The sequence below is a fragment of the Ctenocephalides felis genome, unplaced genomic scaffold, assembly GCF_003426905.1.
Source record: "Ctenocephalides felis isolate EL2017-DRISC unplaced genomic scaffold, ASM342690v1 CF-g0.4_SCAFFOLD_03572, whole genome shotgun sequence".
Lineage (NCBI taxonomy): Eukaryota > Metazoa > Arthropoda > Insecta > Siphonaptera > Pulicidae > Ctenocephalides > Ctenocephalides felis.
The window spans coordinates 27,815,478-27,837,636 of NW_020539726.1; the positions used below are offsets into that span (position 1 = coordinate 27,815,478).

At 26.7% G+C, this 22,159-nt stretch overlaps 3 protein-coding genes across 3 annotated transcripts in view; 1 reads left to right on the forward strand and 2 right to left on the reverse strand.

Annotated features, from left to right (window-relative positions):
• The window catches only part of LOC113388622 (adenylate cyclase type 2), a 260,300-nt gene that overhangs the window by 113,338 nt on the left and 124,803 nt on the right, over positions 1 to 22,159 (forward strand). The window lies entirely within an intron of this gene.
• On the reverse strand, positions 1,214 to 4,306 carry LOC113387868 (alpha-N-acetylgalactosaminidase-like). Its single transcript, XM_026625256.1, has 9 exons — positions 4,122 to 4,306; positions 3,349 to 3,523; positions 3,187 to 3,280; positions 2,785 to 2,960; positions 2,537 to 2,698; positions 2,276 to 2,473; positions 2,042 to 2,206; positions 1,329 to 1,401; positions 1,214 to 1,248 (listed from the first exon to the last, which is right to left on the reverse strand). Exons 1-9 carry the CDS (start codon positions 4,271 to 4,273, stop codon positions 1,214 to 1,216), a joined length of 1,230 nt encoding a protein of 409 aa, XP_026481041.1. The 5' UTR covers positions 4,274 to 4,306.
• On the reverse strand, positions 6,031 to 9,033 carry LOC113387869 (alpha-N-acetylgalactosaminidase-like). The gene is made up of 9 exons (XM_026625257.1): positions 8,882 to 9,033; positions 8,531 to 8,705; positions 7,792 to 7,885; positions 7,457 to 7,632; positions 7,234 to 7,395; positions 6,976 to 7,173; positions 6,741 to 6,905; positions 6,197 to 6,269; positions 6,031 to 6,065 (listed from the first exon to the last, which is right to left on the reverse strand). Exons 1-9 carry the CDS (start codon positions 9,031 to 9,033, stop codon positions 6,031 to 6,033), a joined length of 1,230 nt encoding a protein of 409 aa, XP_026481042.1.

Below are 22,159 nucleotides of genomic sequence, written 5' to 3' on the forward strand. Positions count from 1 at the left end.
TTCTCCCTTAGGACCCTAGTCAAAATCAGTGCTGTTTAGCTGTGATACTATTAAATTAAATTATGCACATATATTTTTATGTAGGACATGCAGAAGACATTTACGAACATAGAGAAATATTTTTAACTATAGATTGATTTATTAAATCGATGCTAAATCTACCTTCATTTTTAGATAAAGATACATAAGAATATTCTTGTTACAATTTTTATTTGAGAATTTTATGTTGTAATTAATAAATTAACAAAAATAAATTCTTCAAAATATTTGTATACGTGTAAAGGAAAATGTTTTTATTTGTACTAATTATAAGTACATACAAATTTCCATTCTGAAACTTTGCTCTACTTTGTCATGTCGTCCATAAAAATATGTTTTTTCGTAGTTGTTTAATATTTTAGAGCAATCTGTGTCTTGTTATAATTTAAAATATTACAGTAGATTGTTATCTAGTAATTCAACAGAGTTTTAAGACAAGCCATTAACGTCGAAGAAAAGATTTGGATTACGGATAAAGCACATTGGAATTTAGATTAAAACATTATTATGCTCAAATGTAAATTATAGTCGTTATAAAAAATAAATTAATATTACAGAGATGTAGGTGATGCATGATATAGTAGATAATTTAATGCAAATGTTTTTTGTTGATAATTATAGCTTGAGGCTTCTAATCACGGGCATAATTTATAGATACAAGTACTAAGTTGTTTTTGTAATCTATCTCCATGGTAATATAGATTTTATAGAGACATTTTGTGGCCCTTCAAAAGAACAAACTTCAAAATTAATATTTGAAATTATTTTACTAAACTAATATTCTATATTACACGAAGAATAACAGTGAATAGTGAACTTATTCATTTTTTAACAATTTTGAAATTCAAATGTATAAATTTATAAATTGAATGTATAATATATAGGTAAAATAAAAGACTTCCGTTTTCAATTCTCAAAAAAATAATTGTTGTGCATATTTAAACATTATTTCATTCTTGACTTCGATTATTTATATATTTTGAATTCATAATTGTATATTGTTTCTTTATGTTAAAACATAATAGTAACACAATAGAGATTTCTTTGTTTCGATATTTCATTTTTATTCATAATAATACTGGTCTTAAAATGTTTTATATATTTTATTTTCTCATTTTAAAAACTTAAACAATATCTATTCATCAATCAAATAATTAATTTAATTATTCTAATTTTATTGCTGAACATTTGCTCTCAGGAAAACAACACCTGAAATAAAAAGTGTTATCTATAATTTTCAAAATTATGTTATATGTTGTTAAGAGGCATATCAGATAAAAAAATATTACCTGAAGGATTTATATGTACTTCAATTCTGTCTTCTGGATATAAAAGTCCATAATTTGTTCTGTCATATACATCCTGAAATTATAAAACAAATTGGACTTTAGAATAAATTTTTGTGATGCCCTTAGTAGAAATTTAATACAATTTAAGCACTGAAAATTGTGAATTAATATTTGATTACACTACTGAAGCAAACCTTGTTTCTATGATTACTTATTCATCAAAACAAAAAAAATTTATTGCAGTTTTATAATTGATAAATACAAATATATTATCATCCTATGAGACTGTGAACTAATTTTTTATGACTTTAGAAACGAGAAACTTTTATTGATTTTTTAAGCTTCTTTGAATCAAATATATGGCCACGATAATGATTTTATAATTACAAGACATGCATTTTTTATATGACCAAAATGCTAACATAAGCGACATTTGTTAATGATTTTATTCATTTTTATAGCAATGAAAATATTTGAGTAAACTTTTGTATATGTAGATTTGTTTGTAAAACAATTTGTAAGCAATTATGCTTTCATATTGCAGTGTATTTTACATGACCAAAATGCGAACAAAGGTGACATTAGTTAATGATTTAGCAATGAAAATATTTGAGTAAACATGTAGATTTTTAAAACAATTTGTAAACAATTATCCTTACATTTGGCAGTGCATACGCTCTTGGGCTTGTATAAATTAATTTTTAAATAAATACCTCTACATGATATCCAGCTGGTGCTACCAAACCTAATTCTTTGAGAGTTCTTGTTACTTTATAAGGCGTTCCATCATCACGTCCATTTGCAAAAGCAATAGCATAAGAATAAAATTCATTTTCAACTGGTGTGATTGGTCTAGTCCAAATTTCAACATTATTTTCCTAGAAAATTAATAAAATTTAAAAACACATTGCTTTGAAGTTATGATGCCTGTATGAATGAAGACATACACTAAAGATTTGCTTTCCTTGCTTTCCTAAAGGATCTTGATTTATTTTAATGACTCTGGCATTCTGCAAAATAGCTTTAGATTCATCACTAATATGTCTTAAATCGTTGGACATGATTAAAGGTGCTGCCATAATTGCCCATAAAGCCATTTGGGTTTTACTTTGCTCAAAACTTAATCCAAAGTTTCCGATGACCAACTGAAAAAATAATTAAGGATTAATTTTTCAACATAAATAAAATATTTTAGTTCACATAGTTACCATGTCAGGATCGTTCCAATGACCAGGTCCAGCAAAGTCAATAATGTTATCTGGATTTTTTTCATAATAATTAACAATAAATTGTACTGAACCCCAACTATCTTGAATATCATGCCAATTTCTCCACGAATTACAATGCTCCGAAATTAGAGAGTAGTTTCGCTAAATATTTTGCAGAAAGATTATACGATAATATAATATATTTTGATATATAAAAAATAAAATTAAGTTTTTTTCCTATTATTTACCGGTACTTCTCCAACAGTTTGGAATAGTGGCCAACCGCATGCAAAAAACATGTTTCTACCAGTTTCTTTCAAATACCTTCCAAATTCAGGATAACCGGTGTCCATATCTGCTGGATTTGAATTGCATCCATCTAATTTGACGTAGTCGACTTTCCATTTTGCAAATGTCTCAGCATCTGAATATGATAGATCATTATTTAGAATAAATATAAGTTTACATTTGCAAACGCTTTTATGGATGACAACCCGATAGTATTTTCTAATTGCGATATATTTTTTAATCCGTTGCAGCAATGCCCCCAAAGGCTAATTTAACTTGAAATCATATTTAAATTTATATTTTTCAATTGAAAGCGGATATTAAATTCGAAAAAACCCTTGTAGTTGTTCAAATTATCATACCTATCTTCATGTGGCCAAAAATACCAGGATAACCAGCACATGTGTGTGTACCATAATCTTGATAGATACCAAATTTCAATCCTAATGAATGGACCTACCGAAAAAAATAGTCGTTAGTATTTCTACTGTCACATATATTTTTATCTTGACAATTTAACTCACATAATCTGATAAATTTCCCATGCCACTTGGAAATCTTTTCTTGTCAGCAAGGAGTTCACCATTTGGTTCCCTTTGTTTTTCTGACCAACAATCGTCGATGACGATATATTGGTATCCTGCTTCCAAATATCCTTCCGATGCCATCTTATCAGCCATTTTCTTAATTAAATTCTCACTTAAGTAGAAAAGAATTCAATAAATTTTCGACATTTTTTATATATGTAAATATGAGCATGTAATCGTAGACAACATTATCTTGAAAGAAATGCATTTAAGTATTTTTTTTGAATTTTCGATAATTATTGACTAAAGATGACTGAAAGCTGAAGATTATATTGATACAAAAAACTGCCAAAAATTGGCATATAAACCTGTTATTATATTCCTAGAAAATATTCAAAACTACAGAATTTTCTCTAAAATAATATCAATCCAATTAGATCAAATAATAAGTCGATAATAAAATGTTAATTTCTTCAAAAAATATCTTTTTTCTACGAAGTGTGACCAGTCAGAGATAATTAACAAGTCTATCATAAAATACTTTTTCTTCTAAAAAAGATACCTTATTTATATAAATAGTGAAAAGAATTTTCACTCGTAATAATTGTACCATTTTTATTCAACTACATAAAATTATTATTAAAGGAACAGTATCATATTGGTCCAATGAAAAATAAGCACAGCTATTAAATACGTTTGCATTCTTATCTTTCAAAATTTTTGATTTTCATTTTGTGAAAGATAACATGTTTTAGAAAAATAAGACTTACCTAATGCAATTATCAGGATCATTTTCGCAATCAATATTGCATCTGAATCTCTGCCAAGTCATCCAACCCATTGGTGGTGTCCTGGCTAACCCATTTTCTAATGCAAAAGTTGGAACTAATGCTCCTAATAGTAATACCCCAACAAACCACATTGCTTTGATAACAAAACATTTAACTAAATAAAAAGTATAATTATATAAATAGTTTTCAAAAATTACCTTTGTTATTGACTTGTTTCTTCCGATAAAGCGTCACATCTACTGACTTCATCTATTTTGGAACTCTTGGTAATAAGTAGTATACGATTTTTATCAATGTTTTTATCACCTGAAATATCAGTTGCTATAATGCAATAAAATTTGATGATCATTTTATTTGTTATCTTATTCATAAATAGATAAATTTTAAATATTCCATTTGTTAAGAGTCTGAAATATTATTCTTTTTTAGTAGATCCTGGCTAGCTTCTCGATAAATAAAATAATTAATAAATTAAGAAAACCTGATTTTCCGCCAAAACACATTTGTACAAAAATCAGTATCGATAAGGAAAATTGTTGGATAGTAGATTCGTATTGTAGACTCTGGATGATTTAAGAGTTAGTGTAAATAATGTATATAATTTCTATTGATAATAATAATATATAATATATATATATATATATATATATATATTATATTAAAATGTTATATAATATCTCAATAATAAAGATATTAATAGATAAATCCAGATCAATAATCAAACAAGTTCTAATCTTGAATTGGAAATACCACTAATAACATACCGATAACATCATCAACATATTAATAATATTTTGATCGTAATTGATAATTAATTTTAGGTTAATTGATAATTGATAATTTATTGATTATGAATTTTTTAACCCAAACAATACAACTTTTATACTAAGTCCAACAAAATAGTATCGAAACATGAAGTTTATGCGTGATTTTTTTTTATCTGATGCATAAAAATGATATTTGATTATATGAATTATATAATCGAATTATACTCAAATATATATAAATTATAATCAAATTATACCTATTATTTGATTATATATGACACATATATTTTTATTTAAATTATATTTTTACATCTGTGAAAAATTGTTAAAATATGTTTTTGTTACTATTATTGAAAAAATGATACTAAAATATTTTTACATCTTATTGTCATTAAATAAACAACTTTATTTTTGATTACCTAACGATAATGACTACTAATATATGGAATTTTTTGAGACTTTTAGTAAAATTTATAAGAATAAAATAAAATGCATCATTTCTTAAGTAGAATTTGCAATTTTGTTTTAAAAATTTATTTTTAAGCTTTTTATTAGCATTGACTCCTCAAGATACTACACTCCTTATTATTATTTTATTACTAGAATTATTTTCATGGTAACGATTGTAAATAATATTTAATTGCGCAAAAATTGTACCGGTTTTTGTGATACATTTTTCAACTTAAGTAGACTTTTATGATTTTACATTTCAATTTCTATCAAAAATATATCAAAATAGTATATAAAATTTTGGCATTACCCCAAAAATAGTAGGTGCATGGAGCTGATATGTTACAAAAACTTGGTTTAAAATTTACTTTATTTATTAATTTTTATTTTTATTTATTCATAAGCAAGCCGTAATCAATAATAATAGATATTATTTCAGGCTCTTGTCAAGTCTTTATAAAATCTGTTTATCTGTTAATCATGTTACTCTTATAATTCATCATCTCTATTACTAAATTCAATCCAATCATCTCTATTATTAAAAACAATTAAAAAATGTATAGAAGTAGATACAAATGAAATATTTATATTACAAACAATAACTTTTTATTACATAATAATATAGGTCATTATAAATCACACAGTATAAAAATATTTTATTTAGATCGATTTTATTGTAGTACATTTGCTCTCAAGAATACAACACCTGAAATAGAAACAGACAAAAATATTAAATTTGAATAAATAAATAAATATGAATAATTAGAGGAGATAAAAATATGATTTTGTATGAAAAAATAAAAATATTTAATTTATTAGAGAAAAGTTTGTACTAACCTAATGGGTTAACGTGAACTTCAATTTTGTCTTCTGAGTGCAAAACTCCATAGTTTGTTTTATCGAATAAGTCCTAAAATAAAAAAAAAAAAAATATTATTTAATAGTATTTAATATTTAAAAATTCTACATTATATATATATATATATATATATATATATATATATATATATATATGTATATATTTCACATAAGGGAAATCTTATACAAGTACTATACTAGATATATAGAGTAAATTACGTTTATTTGATTTTTTCTCGTTTCAATCAACAAGTGATTTTATATACAAGTTTTAGTATGTTGTAAATATAAATCACATTATAACATGCTTCTAAATTTTTCAAATCCAAGAAACCTATAAAACATTTTATGAGAAAAATAAATTTTAAAGCCCAAAATTGTACGAGGTTCTTTGCTTCTAGTCAAAATTTATAGGAAAAAATCAGAGAATTTTAGACAAAAATTGAAAAAGAAATGTTTTTCATTGGTTATTTAATTTTTTCTATAATTTAGATTTCAATAATTGTAAATAAATTATCATTACCTTAACGTGGTAACCTCCTGGTGCACTCAGACCTAATTCTTTAAGAGTCGTTGTCACTTTGAATGGTGTACCATCATCTCTACGACTTGTAAATGCAATGGCATATGAATAAAATTCTTTTTCCACTGGTGTAATGGGTCTTGTCCAGATTTCAATTTTACTACTCTAAAATATCACACAAATATATTCAATGCAATATAATTTATTTTAAGAGAAAGCAACAGATGAATCTTACATTAGAGATTTTATTTCCTTGGATTCCTAAAGGATCTTGATTGACGGCAATAACTTGAGCATTTTGCAAAATAGCTTTAGCTTCAGCACTGGTATCTCTCATATCATGAGACATTAGCAAAGGTGCAGCCATAATTGCCCATAATGCCATTTGGGTTTTACTTTGTTCAAAACTTAATCCGTAGTTACCAATGATCAACTAAAAAAGTAAATGTAAATAATTTTGCAATTTAAGTATTTATCAAATAAGGGCACACACCATATCAGGATCGTTCCAATGACCAGGTCCAGCGTTAGCAACAAGGTTGTCTGGATTACCTCCAAAGTAATCGACAATTGTTGATACGGAACTCCAGCTGTCTTGAATATCGTACCAATTTCTCCACAAGTTACAATTTTCAGCGATTAATGTAAAGTTTGGCTACAAGACAATAAACATTTTTATATAAATTTATTCCTTTTATTTTTTGTAAATTTTTTACCTTGATTCCATTCAATGATTGGTATACTGGCCAACTGCAAGAGTAGACCATTTTTCTGCCGGTTGCATTTAAATGTTTTCCAAACTCAGGATAACCTTTGTCCATATCTGATGGCGAGGAATTGCATCCATCTAATTTGACGTAGTCGATCTTCCATTTTGCATATGTATCAGCATCTGAAAATATTCACATTGGTAACAAATTTAATATTTGCAATTTTTCAATCACCGATTTATATAAAAATCTAATTAGGACTTGTATAGTTTTTTTTGCATTTGTCATGTTATGTACTTAGAAGTAATTAAAAGTTTATAATAATAGTCAATACATGATACCTATTTTCATGTGATCGATCAATCCAGGATATCCAGCACAAGTTTTTGTTCCATAATCCTGGTAAATACCGAACTTAAGTCCCAATGAGTGTACCTAAAAAGACAATTTGTTACTGAAGATCAAGTTCATTGTATAGTTTGTATTCAGTACAGGAGCTGATATGGACATTAGGGTGGTTCTTAATATGGACATTTTCGAATTTTCTTGCTCCCAAGGGCTCAAATGATTTCAAATTGATAGAAAACAATTCTCTGAAAGTTTTAGCTCTTAATATTAGCTTTTAGATAGTGCGCAATTCAATCAAACTTCGTATGGAAATAGCATGAACAAAATTTGAGATTTAAAAAAAAAATGTTAGGTATAACTTAGCGACAAATTTTGAATGAAACTCACTCATTTGTTCGCTAAATTATATCTAAAAAGATTTTTAAAATTTTTGAATTTTTTATGCTATTTCCATACAAAATTTTGATTGAATTGTGCACTGTCTAAAAGACAATATACAGAGCTAAAACTTTGAGAGATTAGTTTTTTTTCAATTTGGAACCATTTGAGCTCTTGGGAACCACCCTAATGGACATATCCAATAATAATATTTTTGGTTGCAGTATTAATAAACAGTACAAGTAAACAACAATCAAAACATCCTAAAACTTGAAGTATTTTGCTTTCTAGAATTGAAATGGAAGTACTTCTATGATTATTAAATTATTTTTTATTTATTTGGACACTACTTACATAATCTGACAAATTTCCAATTCCACTGGGGAATCGCTTCTTGTCAGCAAGAAGTTCACCATTTGGTTCACGTTCTTTTTCTGACCAACAATCATCGATGATGATATATTCGTATCCAAAATCAGCATATCCTTCGGATACCATCATTTCTGCCTGTCTTTTGAACAGACGCTCGCTAAAACAAATTTAAAAAAAAAATTAATGAAATATCTACTTATAAATATTGGAACTACTGCGAAATGGAAATAACTCTCTTGAGTTTACAGCTCACTGCCTTCAGGGCCAATTTGTATACCTGGATACTTCTTATGGATTTTTTACAAATAATTGATAAAATTATCTTTTTCATACCTGATACAGTTATCTGGATCATTTTCGCAATCGGTATTACATCTGAATCTTTCCCAAGCCAACCAGCCCATTGGAGGTGTCCTAGCCAAGCCATTTTCTAAAGCCAGACTTGGAGCAAGTGCTCCTAATAACAAAATGCCTACAAACCACATCTGAAATTTAAAAAAAAAATAATAGAGTTTTTTATTAAAACCATCAAAAAGTGCACAACAAATTTTTCCACTACCTTTTCTTTGTGAATCTATCAGGTACGATATGATTTTCAGTACTTCTGCTTGTATATATACATTTTGAATCCAGTTTTATCAATGAAGATATCATCAGAGATTTATCATTTCAGATTCGAATCATGATTCAAGTGTATGTTTAGAGGAAGATGGGTAGTAGGCAATTACTTGCATTTCTTAATTGTAAATAACTTAACTAAATGTCGAGCAAAAAATTGAACATACTGCTCTAAGAGTTTTCTCTAGTTTAATCCAAATTTCAGTTCTGATCAATCATATTTTGGGATCGGTAACCAATATCTTCCAAATAAAATAGTTCACCAGAACAAAATTTATTAATAATTGTTTACAAGAAAATGCCGCATTGATCAAGAATTAATTAAGAAAACTATTTTATATCAATTTTCAAAGGCAAGGTTCAAATGAGACATAGGATTTGAAGATATTGGACATAAGATTGGATCTTATGCTTTTATAATATATTCTTTTTTATAAAACCTGGTCGAAATGTAAAAAAATAAAAAAATATATGAATGTTCTATCTGTAACATTAGAGTAAATTTTTTTCGGATTTTTATGTTTCAAAATTTAATTATTTTGGCCTTATCATAGAAAATATAAGCGCGTAATCCGAGGTTTTAGTTGGTCAAAAATTAATATTTAAAATATGTATAGCAAATTATCATTTTTAATATAAATTTTGACTATGTATGATTATACAATATAAATATATAATATAAATGTTGACTATGAATACAATTTTCTTTAAAATATTTTGTTATTAACTACCCGTAATAAAAATGAAAATTTTATATATCTTTACGTTTCAAAGGTTTCTGAACATTTTGGCATACATAAAAAAAATTGATGTATGCGTGTGTGTGTTTGGATACAATGAACCGATTTGAATGATTTGATACATATTGTAATTAATATTAATTCTAACTTAATTTCATATAGGGTAATTTATAGTAATCGCAAAAAATCGAAAATTTATTTTTTGGAATATCATTACGTTTTAACGTCTTTTGAAAATTTTATTTATTTATTTATTCATTTATTTATTTATCATATAGCCCATAGAGTAGCTCCAGGAAGACTTAAAAATACAATTTTAATAATACATATTATAATACTACTAATATACTAATATATGATTGTTATGACTGTTATGTCTATAACATAATATAAATTACATCATGAAAATACATAACACAAAATAAAAAAAAACTATTCAATTCTTAACGGTAAAACTAAATTATTTTGGCATACCATAGAGAAAAATTATGTATGTGTGTGTGCATGTATGTGTGTATGTGTATGTGTGCGGATACAAATTTTCATCGACGATTTCGGAAAAAACTGCGATGCGGCGCTTACGCGCCTTGATATTTCTTCTCTAAAACAGCCATGCCGCACAATTCCTTTAAAAAAAAGGAACAATTTCAAAGCAAAATTTTCAGAAAAATTCAAATACAAAAATTTCGAAATATAAAAATAAAACAAATTTTTCAAAAAACTTTTTCTTTGAAGTTTTCAAAAAATGTTCAATGTTTTTTCAAAATTTTAATATTTGGTACGGGAAGTTCGAGCAATTTGCCTTAAGGCACGATGCCATACACACTAGTTTAATTTAATTGGATTATTAGCAAAAGCTAATCAAAAGATCATAATCGCATATTTTTTTTATAACATTTTATAAAAATATGTATAATATTTTATGTTATATAATTTCTATGTAATTCATCGATATCAATAATATCCATAAACAATTGATTCACAACAATTAGGTCAAAATCAAAATATTTCTTGTTTTATCGTTCAATAACCATATCGTATGTGATTTGTAAATAATTATCACTTATCTTTTATCTGTTCTGAAAATTACGTTTATTTTATCATTATAAAACAAATGCAATAATGAAACAGCTTGTTATCATTTGATATGAAATATTTTAGAAATTCATAGAAAAATCTATTTGCTCAACTTACATTGTATAGTGACTGTAGATAGTTGCATTTTAGTATATGATGTATATAAATATAATATGTGATTTCCATCTCCAACTTTTCTAACAGTTTCTCGCTTTGTATTTCAAAGCCAAAACTAAATTATCTATGGGCCCATAATAAATACAACTAAAATTTTAGGTGTCCTGAAAATTCGTCGCGGTTTGGGCATTGTTCATAATCAGAGTCTATTCAAAATCAATGCGATTGTCATAATATTGAATACAAACACTAATTTCTGATCCTAATCAGGCGCATCTAATCAGGTTCTCAAATCAGCGTGGCATGTTTTTTTTTCAAGTTTTTCGGTTTGTAATAATTGTAAGTGATAGTTATCACTTTTGGAATAAATCACTTCATATAAATTATGCTTGGTGTTAGCAAAAAGTTGAAACAGATGTTTTTTTTTTCATTTTTATCGTACTGTACCATATTTGCAAAATTGAAAAAATTGTTATTGACGATAAGAATTTTTATAGGTCGAACTTAAATCTGTATAAAACTTAGAATATTTTTGATCGTTATTTATAATATTTTATTTATAATATTTTATATAATAAAGTAGTCTGAACATAAGTTATAGTTATTTTTCAAGACAAATTTTTCAAGTAAAACTTTTCTAGGCCCGACTAGGGTGTAAATCCGTACAAATGCAACGGAAGTGCGTTACGGCCGAGTCGAGTGCCAATAATTTGCTCTCGATGATATCATTTCTATACGGGTCGATTGTGATTAGTCGTCGTGCATGTGAATAGAGATGTCGTTGTATGCGTACCGGCATCAACGTTGTATGCGTACCGATATCAACAAGAAAATCGGCATAGATAAGTAAAGATTTTAAAGTTCCATCGTAGTACAAATCTAGATTTAATAAAAAATGCCTGAATCAGAAGAATATTTTAGCCTGTTCCTTGGCGTAAGTTTATTGATTAGAAATTATTTCTACATTATTTGTAGTTCCTATAAATCTTTGAAGTTATTAAAATGGAAAATATTTTTTTGGCAAAACAGATGTTAGAGCAGTTCAAAGAATGAGATTATATCGCCATCGAAACAGTAAAAAAATATAAGCATTCAATGAATGTATATTAATTTTAATTACATGAAGTTTTTCAAACACAATTACATGACGAATGAAGTTACGAAAACAATATTTTTTAGGCGTTGTCAAACATAATTCACTGTGAAAACGAATGTTATAGAATTTATTAATCAGCAATTACTTCATTTCTCTAATGAAGGTTCATTTCTAAATGCTAATTACAATGACAAACCGATCATGTCATATTTAAAGTATGATTTTAATTACATTATTAACTTCCCGCAGGGTAAGTTTTAGTAATCGCAAAAAAATTGAAAATGAACATTTTTATATATCTTGACGTTTCAGAGGTTTCTGAACATTTTGGCATACCTTATAGGAAATAGATATTTGTGCGTGTGTGCGTGTGTGTTTCTTTGTTCGGATACAAATTTCGTCAACAATTTCGGGAACACGCTTTAACCGATATGAATGATTCAAAAAACATTGGATACCTATTGATAAGTAGACGTGCTAATTTGTTTCTCGACAAGGCAGGTCCAGCTCTTTCGAAAATACGAGTCAAAAAGTGCCAAAAATAATAATTCAGTTTTTAAGAGAACGGAATATCCGATTTCCATAATTCAAAAAACATTTTACTTGTATTGACAAAATGAGGTTCTGATAAAATTTTTGGAAAGACAGTTCTAGCAGTTTTGAAGATCGAGTAAAAAAGTTTATTGTTTGTTTGTTTGTTATTTATTTAAATAAATAAATTGTGGTTACTTTTATGTGGGAAAATTTCTAAAATATTTCAAAATATAAGACAAAAAAATCTTTGAAAAAATTAATTTTTGGTACAGGAAATTTGACTTAAAGCACGATGGCATACACCACTAGTTTTTTTTGTAATTAATTTTTTATTGTTTCTAATACTTTATAATATTATTACTATAAATAATTGAAGTTATTTAATAACATTATTAAAATTTTCTCGATCTCTTCAGAATAACTCTACTTGAATAAAATCAGTTCAGGTTAATAATCTATATTAATAATCTCTATAATAAATGTGTCTTGATACCATAATTTTGGTTCGTCTAATATTACCGACAATTTATAATTTCAATCTGTTATACGATATTTATTTTTTGCGTACTGTGGACATTTGAATATAAATTAATTTATTCAATATTTAAGAAATCTTTAGTCCATTCATAATTTTTATTGTGGCAAGTATAAATGTACCTAAACTGTTATTTGATTACAACGTTAGATTTTATTTATTTTAATATATGTCACTTAATACACATGTGATAGCCAATGATAAATTTGATAAATCTTAAGAATGCAATATTTTTCAAATAAATATAAAAATTACCTTATAATGTAACGTTCAATCTGATAATAGATTACTGACGCAAAATTAATAATCGATTATCAGATGATGGTTTATCTCGAATCATCCAGTTTTGGCAGCATTTATTTTTGTGGAAATTTTTGAATAACATTTTACAGCTTCTTAATAATCCGAAAAATTAATAATAATTAAATATACTTAATGTAGACAATAAATATGAATATGAAACATGAAAACTTCATTTTATAAATATTTATGCGTACGCCATAAAGTAATATAATTTACTAATAATATACAAATTTATCTATACATTTTCTATAATATCGTGATTTGCATATATCATTATATAGAAAAATCATTGTAATTCACAATATTTCAGAATATTTATATATATATATATATATATATATATATCAATTTAATAATTATTAGTAAATTATTTCATGATATGAAAATATTATTTCTCATTACAACTGTATCAACGATCTTGAAAATGAATACATTTATATAATAGAATGCTTCAATTGCGCCATTTTCTTTCGAAAAAATAATATAATATGAAAATATTTCATTATTACTTTATCTAAAATTTCAAAACTAGTTTTTAAATCAAAATACAAGAATTGATACTTTTAATAATGCTTGCATTATACTTGTTGGCTTGTGTAAATTTGTTTAAATTCACATATCATTAAATATTAGATTTTTGCAATTAAAATCTTACTACTTTACTTTTGAGAATAAACTATTTTGTCTGCATAAATAATATTGAACTCTTGGTATTGATGTTCTTTACTTTTCTGAATGAAAAACTATTCTACTAAAATTTCAAAGATTTGTATAAAGCTCTATATAGAATCATCTGTAGATTACTATACCATCTCATCTACTTTTTTCGTATTCCAGTTATTTCGAATGAATAGAAAATAGCTTTGTACAAATGAATTGTAGTAAGTAAATCTGATGCGGAAAATAATATAGATGGAGCGCTGGGTACAATGAAACTTTTTAAAATATTTTATAATACAGATAATTTGTCGATGTAAATACAAGATGTTTCTGAAAAATTATCAACTTCCCGTGGGGCAAGTGATAGTAATCGCAATAAAATCGAAAATGAAAACTTTTATATATCTTTACGTTTCAAAGGTTTCTGAATATTTTGGCACACCTTAGAAAAAATGTATGTATGTGTGTGTGCGTGCGGATACAAATTTTCGTCGACGATTTCGGGAACACCGATCAACCGATTTGAATAATTCAGAAAACATTCGATTCGTATTGATGTGGAGACGTGTTGATTAGTTTTTGGCGAAGGCAGGTCCAGCCGTTCCAAAGATACGGGGCAAAAAAAGTCAAAAAGGGTAACTCAGTTTTTGAGAGAACGGAGCGTTCGATTTTAATAATTCAGAAAACATTTTACTTTTATTGACAAGATGAAGAACTGATTAAATTTTTGGGAAGGCAGGTCTAGCGGTTATGGACTCTCAATAAAAATAAATTAAAATATTGCCATTTGGCGGCCAAAAATGTTTATTGGACATATATACATCAAATTATCAGATATTTTATAGAGATTTCAATAATGTGTAACTTTCTGGGTTCCGTACCAAGATTTTTAATTACGGTTCGGGAAGTTTCAGCAATTTGCTTTAAGGCACGATGCCATGCACCCCACTAGTTTTACTTTTTTTCAAATAATTCCATATGTTATAATAATGATTTATGAATTATTGATTGATTTAAATGCTTTGGATATTATTTATTGATTCAATTATTATGGGTACTTGTATTTATATTCCAGAAACTAATAAATTAATTCTTTATGCAAAAAAAGAAATTATAGGTTAAAAGCTTGTTTTAGATTGTTTGCTTTAATTAGAATATAGTTTTATATCTGAATCAGGAGTATTGCTAGGTTCTGTGAAGATTTTTTATCTAATTACCGTAAATTTAAAGTAATGAATGGATTTGTGAACAGGAAAATATAAAATTTTATACATTTGACCTATCATTGTTTTAGTTTATATTATAATTTTTTTATTCATAATTAGTTAATAGTGGAATTAAGTAAATTGACAAAAGTTTCCTTAAATGTTTTGGGCTAATCGCCATTGAGACGACAATATATTGTGGAAATACCATTACAAAATTAGTTTTATGATAATAGAAATATTTACTAGCTCTTCTCCTATTTTCAGGAGAACATTTTCATTAACTAACTAACAAAGTAAAAAGCAAAGAAATATCGCATAATACTTTTTGCATAATGCAATTCTGTTAACAACCGAATCAAAGTAGTAGGTGACCGTGCCGTCTAGGAAAATGCAAATGACAGCCACTTTTTCATATGAGAATGAATAAATTTAAATGATATTGATGATAAAAAGATTGCCTTTTTGCAATGCTAAAGTAAGTAATTGTAAAAATAAGTTCGCTACTAGATTAGGTTTGCTTTGGTTTCAGACGCAATAGAAGATTGCTATTAAGAATTTGATGTGGTAGATGAAACGAAATAAATATTCAGAAGTATTGCATTTTTTTTTTTAAAAAGTAAAGATTGTTTGAGAAAATATTCAATTTTATTTTATTGGAACAGCGTTTTAGAAAAAAATTACCACCTGATATGTTTCTTTACAGTATGACATTTATTATTTCAGTAAGCTTATCAATAATAAGAACATCACCTATAAATCACAGCTATAAATCTATATAAATAATTTTATGAATTGTACAATCTAAATTTATTAATTTCCATTTTTAGAACATTTTTATACAATATCTATTTTATCTTATGTTGTCCATAGTTCTTCTCTATGTTCATAGTTTTTTTCTGATTGTTGATATAAGATAGGGCAAGACACAAAGATCCAATTTGACTTTCAGTAATTATACTGTAAAAACTAAACAAACTATAAGAAACACATAACACGAATGAGTCAAACAACTATCGAACTATGTTCAATAAAATTTTCAGGTAACTCTTAATTATGGACATTTCTTCATACAATACAACAATACAAAAGATCCAACATAATTTTTTCAATTCTAAAAATATTTCAAGAAATAAAAGCTACATTATTCAACCAATCTTCAACAAATTTAATGGAAACATTTTTTACAAAAATTTCATTGAATATATAACTTTGTTCTGGTTTTTGTAAGATGAATATCATCAGCAGCCGTCGAATGTTGATTTATTTCTTGTAAAATTGCTTTTTTTAAATTAACTTAGTTTATTTTCTACTCTTTTTTACTATTCACACTTTTGCCAATGATTTAGTTGGTGTTTTTGAAGCTCACTCACATGTGAGCTTTTGCAAAAATTATATAAAAAAATGTTGAATCTAACTTAAAAATATCAATACATCTTCCTAAATAGCGTATACATAAAAAATATATTCAGATATTATAAACTGTATATAAAAACTCAGTATAAAAGAATACCAATGAAAAAATATACTGTTGGTATGAGTATTGCTGCATTGCTCCTAATAACAATCTCATTAATGAACTAAGATGATGGCTAGTTCCACATCTTTTGCTTTCTACTTTAAAATAATATTATTAAAACAATAAATACATAGTTTTTGAGATAAATATGGCAACCCCCGCTCTACTCTATATTAACTCTAATTAATCTCTATATTAACATCAATTGTAATTTGTTGTATATATATATATATATATATATGTATATATATATATATATATATGTATATATATATATATATATATATACATATGAAATATCAATGAAACACACCTTGGTAATAAAATTGTCTCGCCATCTCATAAGATTTACCTGCACCTTATACAGTCGACTTTCCAACCATCGTCAATTTTTATTTTATAAAACATTTCTGGTTTTGCAAATATTGATACTATTTCATTAATTTATTATTTAGTTTTCAAATATTAAAATAACGCCAATTTATAATAAAATATAATAAAAATTCTAAGTTTGCTTCATATTGAGTTTGCTTTACAACGTAGAGATGGCACAGCAATTTTAATATAATGTAGCGTCATCTTCCATATCAAACGTCGACTAAAGTTTTCGAATAATGCTCAAAGCAGTGGTTTCCAACTTTTTTTACTCCTCGACCACACAAACCCTCCCCCCGTTCTAAAAAAAATTGCCCTCAGAAAAAATAATTATTACTAAACAATGTCGGTATTATTTGCTGTGCGATCAGGCGTTTCACACATTAAATGTAACTTCACTTGCATGTTATTATGCCACAACATAAAGATGCACTTATGATAAAATTCTTTTCTTGGCGTTTGTGGGTTTTCTCGGTTAGGTTCATAGACTTCATACTACATGGGGTGTTAATCGAGCGCAAAATAAGTGTAAAAAGATTCAAGGGTACTGTGACGTCACTCAGTGCACAAGCGTTGCCGACAATCGTGAACACTCCCAAATGATTAAATGTCATATGCATTGACCTTATAATAGATAAAATGATTTTAACAGATAGTTTCGATTTTATGTACATTTATTTCACAGAGTAAATAGTATTAATATCAGATTTTAAAAAAATTATCAGTCCACATAATTGCCATTATATTATTGAAATAAAACTACCACAAACAAAATTTGAATTAAATTTACTGTTTTGATAAATATATAATTCAATATAATATATAATATAATATAATCTATAACAGGGCATCTTAAACTATGTGTCGCGACCCGAAATGGAGTCGCGCGAGATATGTAAATTTGAATTTTTTCTTCACAACGTTGTAAAAATTTGAAGCACAAGATTTACTTTTAGGTTAAGCACGTGACATATGACATGATATCAATCGGGGTTGTCCACGATTGTCGGTAACGCTCGTTCACGCAGTGACGTCATAGTCCCCTTCTATCTTTTTACACTTTAGAAAAAGAAAAACATGAGGACTAGCAGTCCATATAGTATAAGGTCTATTGTTAGGTTTTATATTTATAACGCCTGACTGCACAGCAACCACACAATTTTTTCACAGTTTTTAGTAATATTTTATATGAAAATCACAGCGTAATATTGTCTTTTCATAACATTGGTCAATTTTATAGCAGAATTTGCTCATATTCATCTGTTTATACATGTCTTCCTGATGTACTCATTTTACTGATACGTGTTTGTTTTGCTATTCCAAGGATATAGAAGTGTAGTAAATATTTCTTTGATAATGCTTAATACTCGTATCCACATGTTTTTAACTATATATACAAAAGTATTTTTTTATTAATACCCGTGGATTACGAGTGTGTGTCTCATTCAAATTATTTTTAAATCTTCATCTCATGTGATTACTTCAACAAAGCCATTATTCCTGAGCACGATTACACCTATAAATCAAGACGTCAGAATAGAATACAATAATAAAATCTCAATTCAAAATAGCATTAAAAATAACTGCAATGGAGTTCCTTTCTGCGCATTCACCGTTCGAAACGACAGTGATGGCAAAATTGAAGTCTGAGAAATGATAATTTTTCTAGTTCAAATATAAATAATTCTTGTTAGGATATTATACATACTATATAAATTTTAAGTTTATCTATTTATTTTAAAATACTTTATCATTTATAATATGAAGATACGATTTTAAAATTGTGATTCCATATATTCTATGTAGCTCATATATCTTCTAATTAATGAACATTTCATAAAATAATAAACATACAACAAATTCACGATATTTCTTAGAGAGAAATAATTATAAATTTAATGCCAATAAATTGCTAACTCTGGGATAAAATAGAAATGTTATGTTACGGGTCTATAATCGTATGATTTGGTAGTCGACTCATACTAAAACCAGTAACATAACATTATCATTTTATCCAAGAACTGGCTCCTATACATATATGAGCTTAAATATAGCTGTTGTGATTAAAAAATAAATTGAATTCATCCACAGTATTCTTTATAAAACATTACACTATTATAGCAATTTTGTAAAAAAGTAAATTATAATATTTTTTATTGAGTATTTATATTTTTAAATATAAATAATAATAATTTTATATAAGTATAATATAATTCTGCTTTTTAACAAATAATTATACTAATAAAATTAAATTCGTATATTTCCTATCCAAATTATCTTACATTGCCTATCCAAATAAAATTATATTGGTGTAAGCTACTTATATAGCTTTTATGAAGCATTGATTCTCTAAAATAATAACATTTGAGAAAGTTCATCAGACAAATGTAAGTTCGAGTTTATTAATTACTCTGTGACTACATTTTCAAATGTGAAGGTTTAGATAATTTATTAATTTAAGGTCCAACGGCACCATTGTAGCAAGTTGCCTCGGATCTTCAATTATTGTTTGAACGAACATAGAAATACAGTAATTAACTCGCTAAGTTAATTATAAAAATGCAACAATTAACTCAAAGAAACTTTCTCGGTTACTTTGACATCTATTGTCCATGCAGCATTATGACCCGGGCTTGTTGGGAGCCCGGGTCACGTCATATTATGCCTACTAGAAGCAAGTACCAAATAATACATATTCTCATATCATATACGTAATACGTATCAAATCAAATCAATCGATATCAATTGTATAGATGACTGATTTAGTTTTCAGTTAAGTTAGTTTTTGTGTTTTTAAATCTAAAACTACTTCTAAACATATGGATTTAGTTAACAAGATGGATTGCAATGATTGTGATTGTTGCTTTGTTGGAGATAGTGTTCATTATACTTCTAGTAGAATGGATCAACATATTTTTAATTTCAACAGCCCTAAACAATTTAAAACCATGTTTTCTGAACATATTTTTCACTTTCAGTACTTGCTTTCAACGTTAATCATCTTATCATTGTTAAAAGAAAAAATGTTGACATAGAAAAATCTACTAGGGTAAAAACGTTGTTTTTGTTTTTAACTTTCGGAGAGCTATCAAAAATTCATCTAATATAAATTTTTATAAAGCTGATCTGTTGCTTAATTTCTGATATCCTGCAACCACTTTATCTGTTTGACTACAAAACCCTAGAAACTAAAACTCTATTTTGTTTATTCTTTTTCGTTTACAATGTTAGTTTGTTTTCTTAATTTATTTATTGAGGGTTTTTTTCTGGTTTCCATAAAAATTTAATTATTCATTGTTCTTATATTATTTCGACGTTTTGGCATATTTCATAATGTGAAAAAAATTAAATTTAAACAAAATAAATTAAAATAAATATATACCAAACAACAATAATGTTTTAAAAAAACACGTAAAAAATAATATGCTGATCTGTTTCCTTAATTCCTGATTTTCTGCGTCGATATTTATACATATAACTTAGTTCAGCAATTAAGTTTACTTTAATAATTTCCACTCGCGAATTCCTAGTTTCATATGAATTTTGCCTCCGGAGCGGCGTTTCATATGAATTTTGCCTCCGGATCCGAGTCGAAAGAGTTAAAGATATGTGCTTTTCTAAAATAAAAGTCGTATAATTTTTTGTTTAAAATTTTAGTTTTATTTCTAAAATTACTTATTAATAAAATAATTTTTCTCTTAGTTTTATTAGAAAACAATATCACTGCTCGACTATTATCTATCTGATGAGATCTTAAATTAGATTTGTAGCGCAATATTGATGAGACATAAATGCCACCGAAAGGCTATTTTCACTTGATATCATATTTCAGATAAATAATCTCAAGTAAAAATCTAATGATAAAATTAATGAGATAAATCAATTGTGGACCGCGAATTTGATGCTCAATGCTCTATCGTGTGTATTTATACTGTGCGGAGTAAAAGATCAACATTGGCCTCAGTGCGACACACGCTGTCGCTGCAGGTGCACGTGGATACTTTATTCGAATTTGAAGGTGTTTTCGCGCGCTAAAATACGTTCTGGTGAAAATTGGATAAATTTAAAAAACCTAAATTCGACATATATTGTGTACGTTTAAATAAAATTACCACCAATTTTAATCAATTAATATAAAAGTTAAAAGTTCATTTCGTTTATGTTGCAGATTTAAGTTAGAAAGTCTAAATACCAAGCTCAATTGCTAATAGAATGATAATTAAATTCAAATGATTATATACAATCTTAAGAAATTGAATAATAATTCACAATTCAGTGTCCTGATTTATTGAACTTTATTTATTGTTTCCTATAGGCAAGTTAGAGCCGTACTAAGGTATCAAAGCACGTGGTGAATCAATTTTAAGTAATTTCAAGCATCGTTTCAATCAAAATTTTAAGAAAACCCGAGTTTTGTTGTATATATGTAGTCCTTATTACATATAATTTAATTGAGCTAGTCATATTGTGAATTCTTATGCCATTGAACAATTTATTTCTGAATACTTCAAATATCATTAAGTGGGCACAATTTTATTATGCATTGTAAATTTTTTTTAATTTGATTCATATACATTCTTGGTCTTAGTCGAATTTTAAGAATAATCTACAATCCAGTATCCTGATTTATTAATGTTGATTAAACCTGAGTTAAAGCCATTTCTAGCTATGGAAGCACGTGGTAAACTCATTTGAAAAAATTTCAGACATAGTGTAATTTTTTTATTGACTTCTATTTAATAATATACAGTTAATGTTCTAATAATAATATACAGTTGTGTAATTTCAAGTTTACACAAAAGTGCCTTGGTAAAAAGTTAGTCCTTACTGCA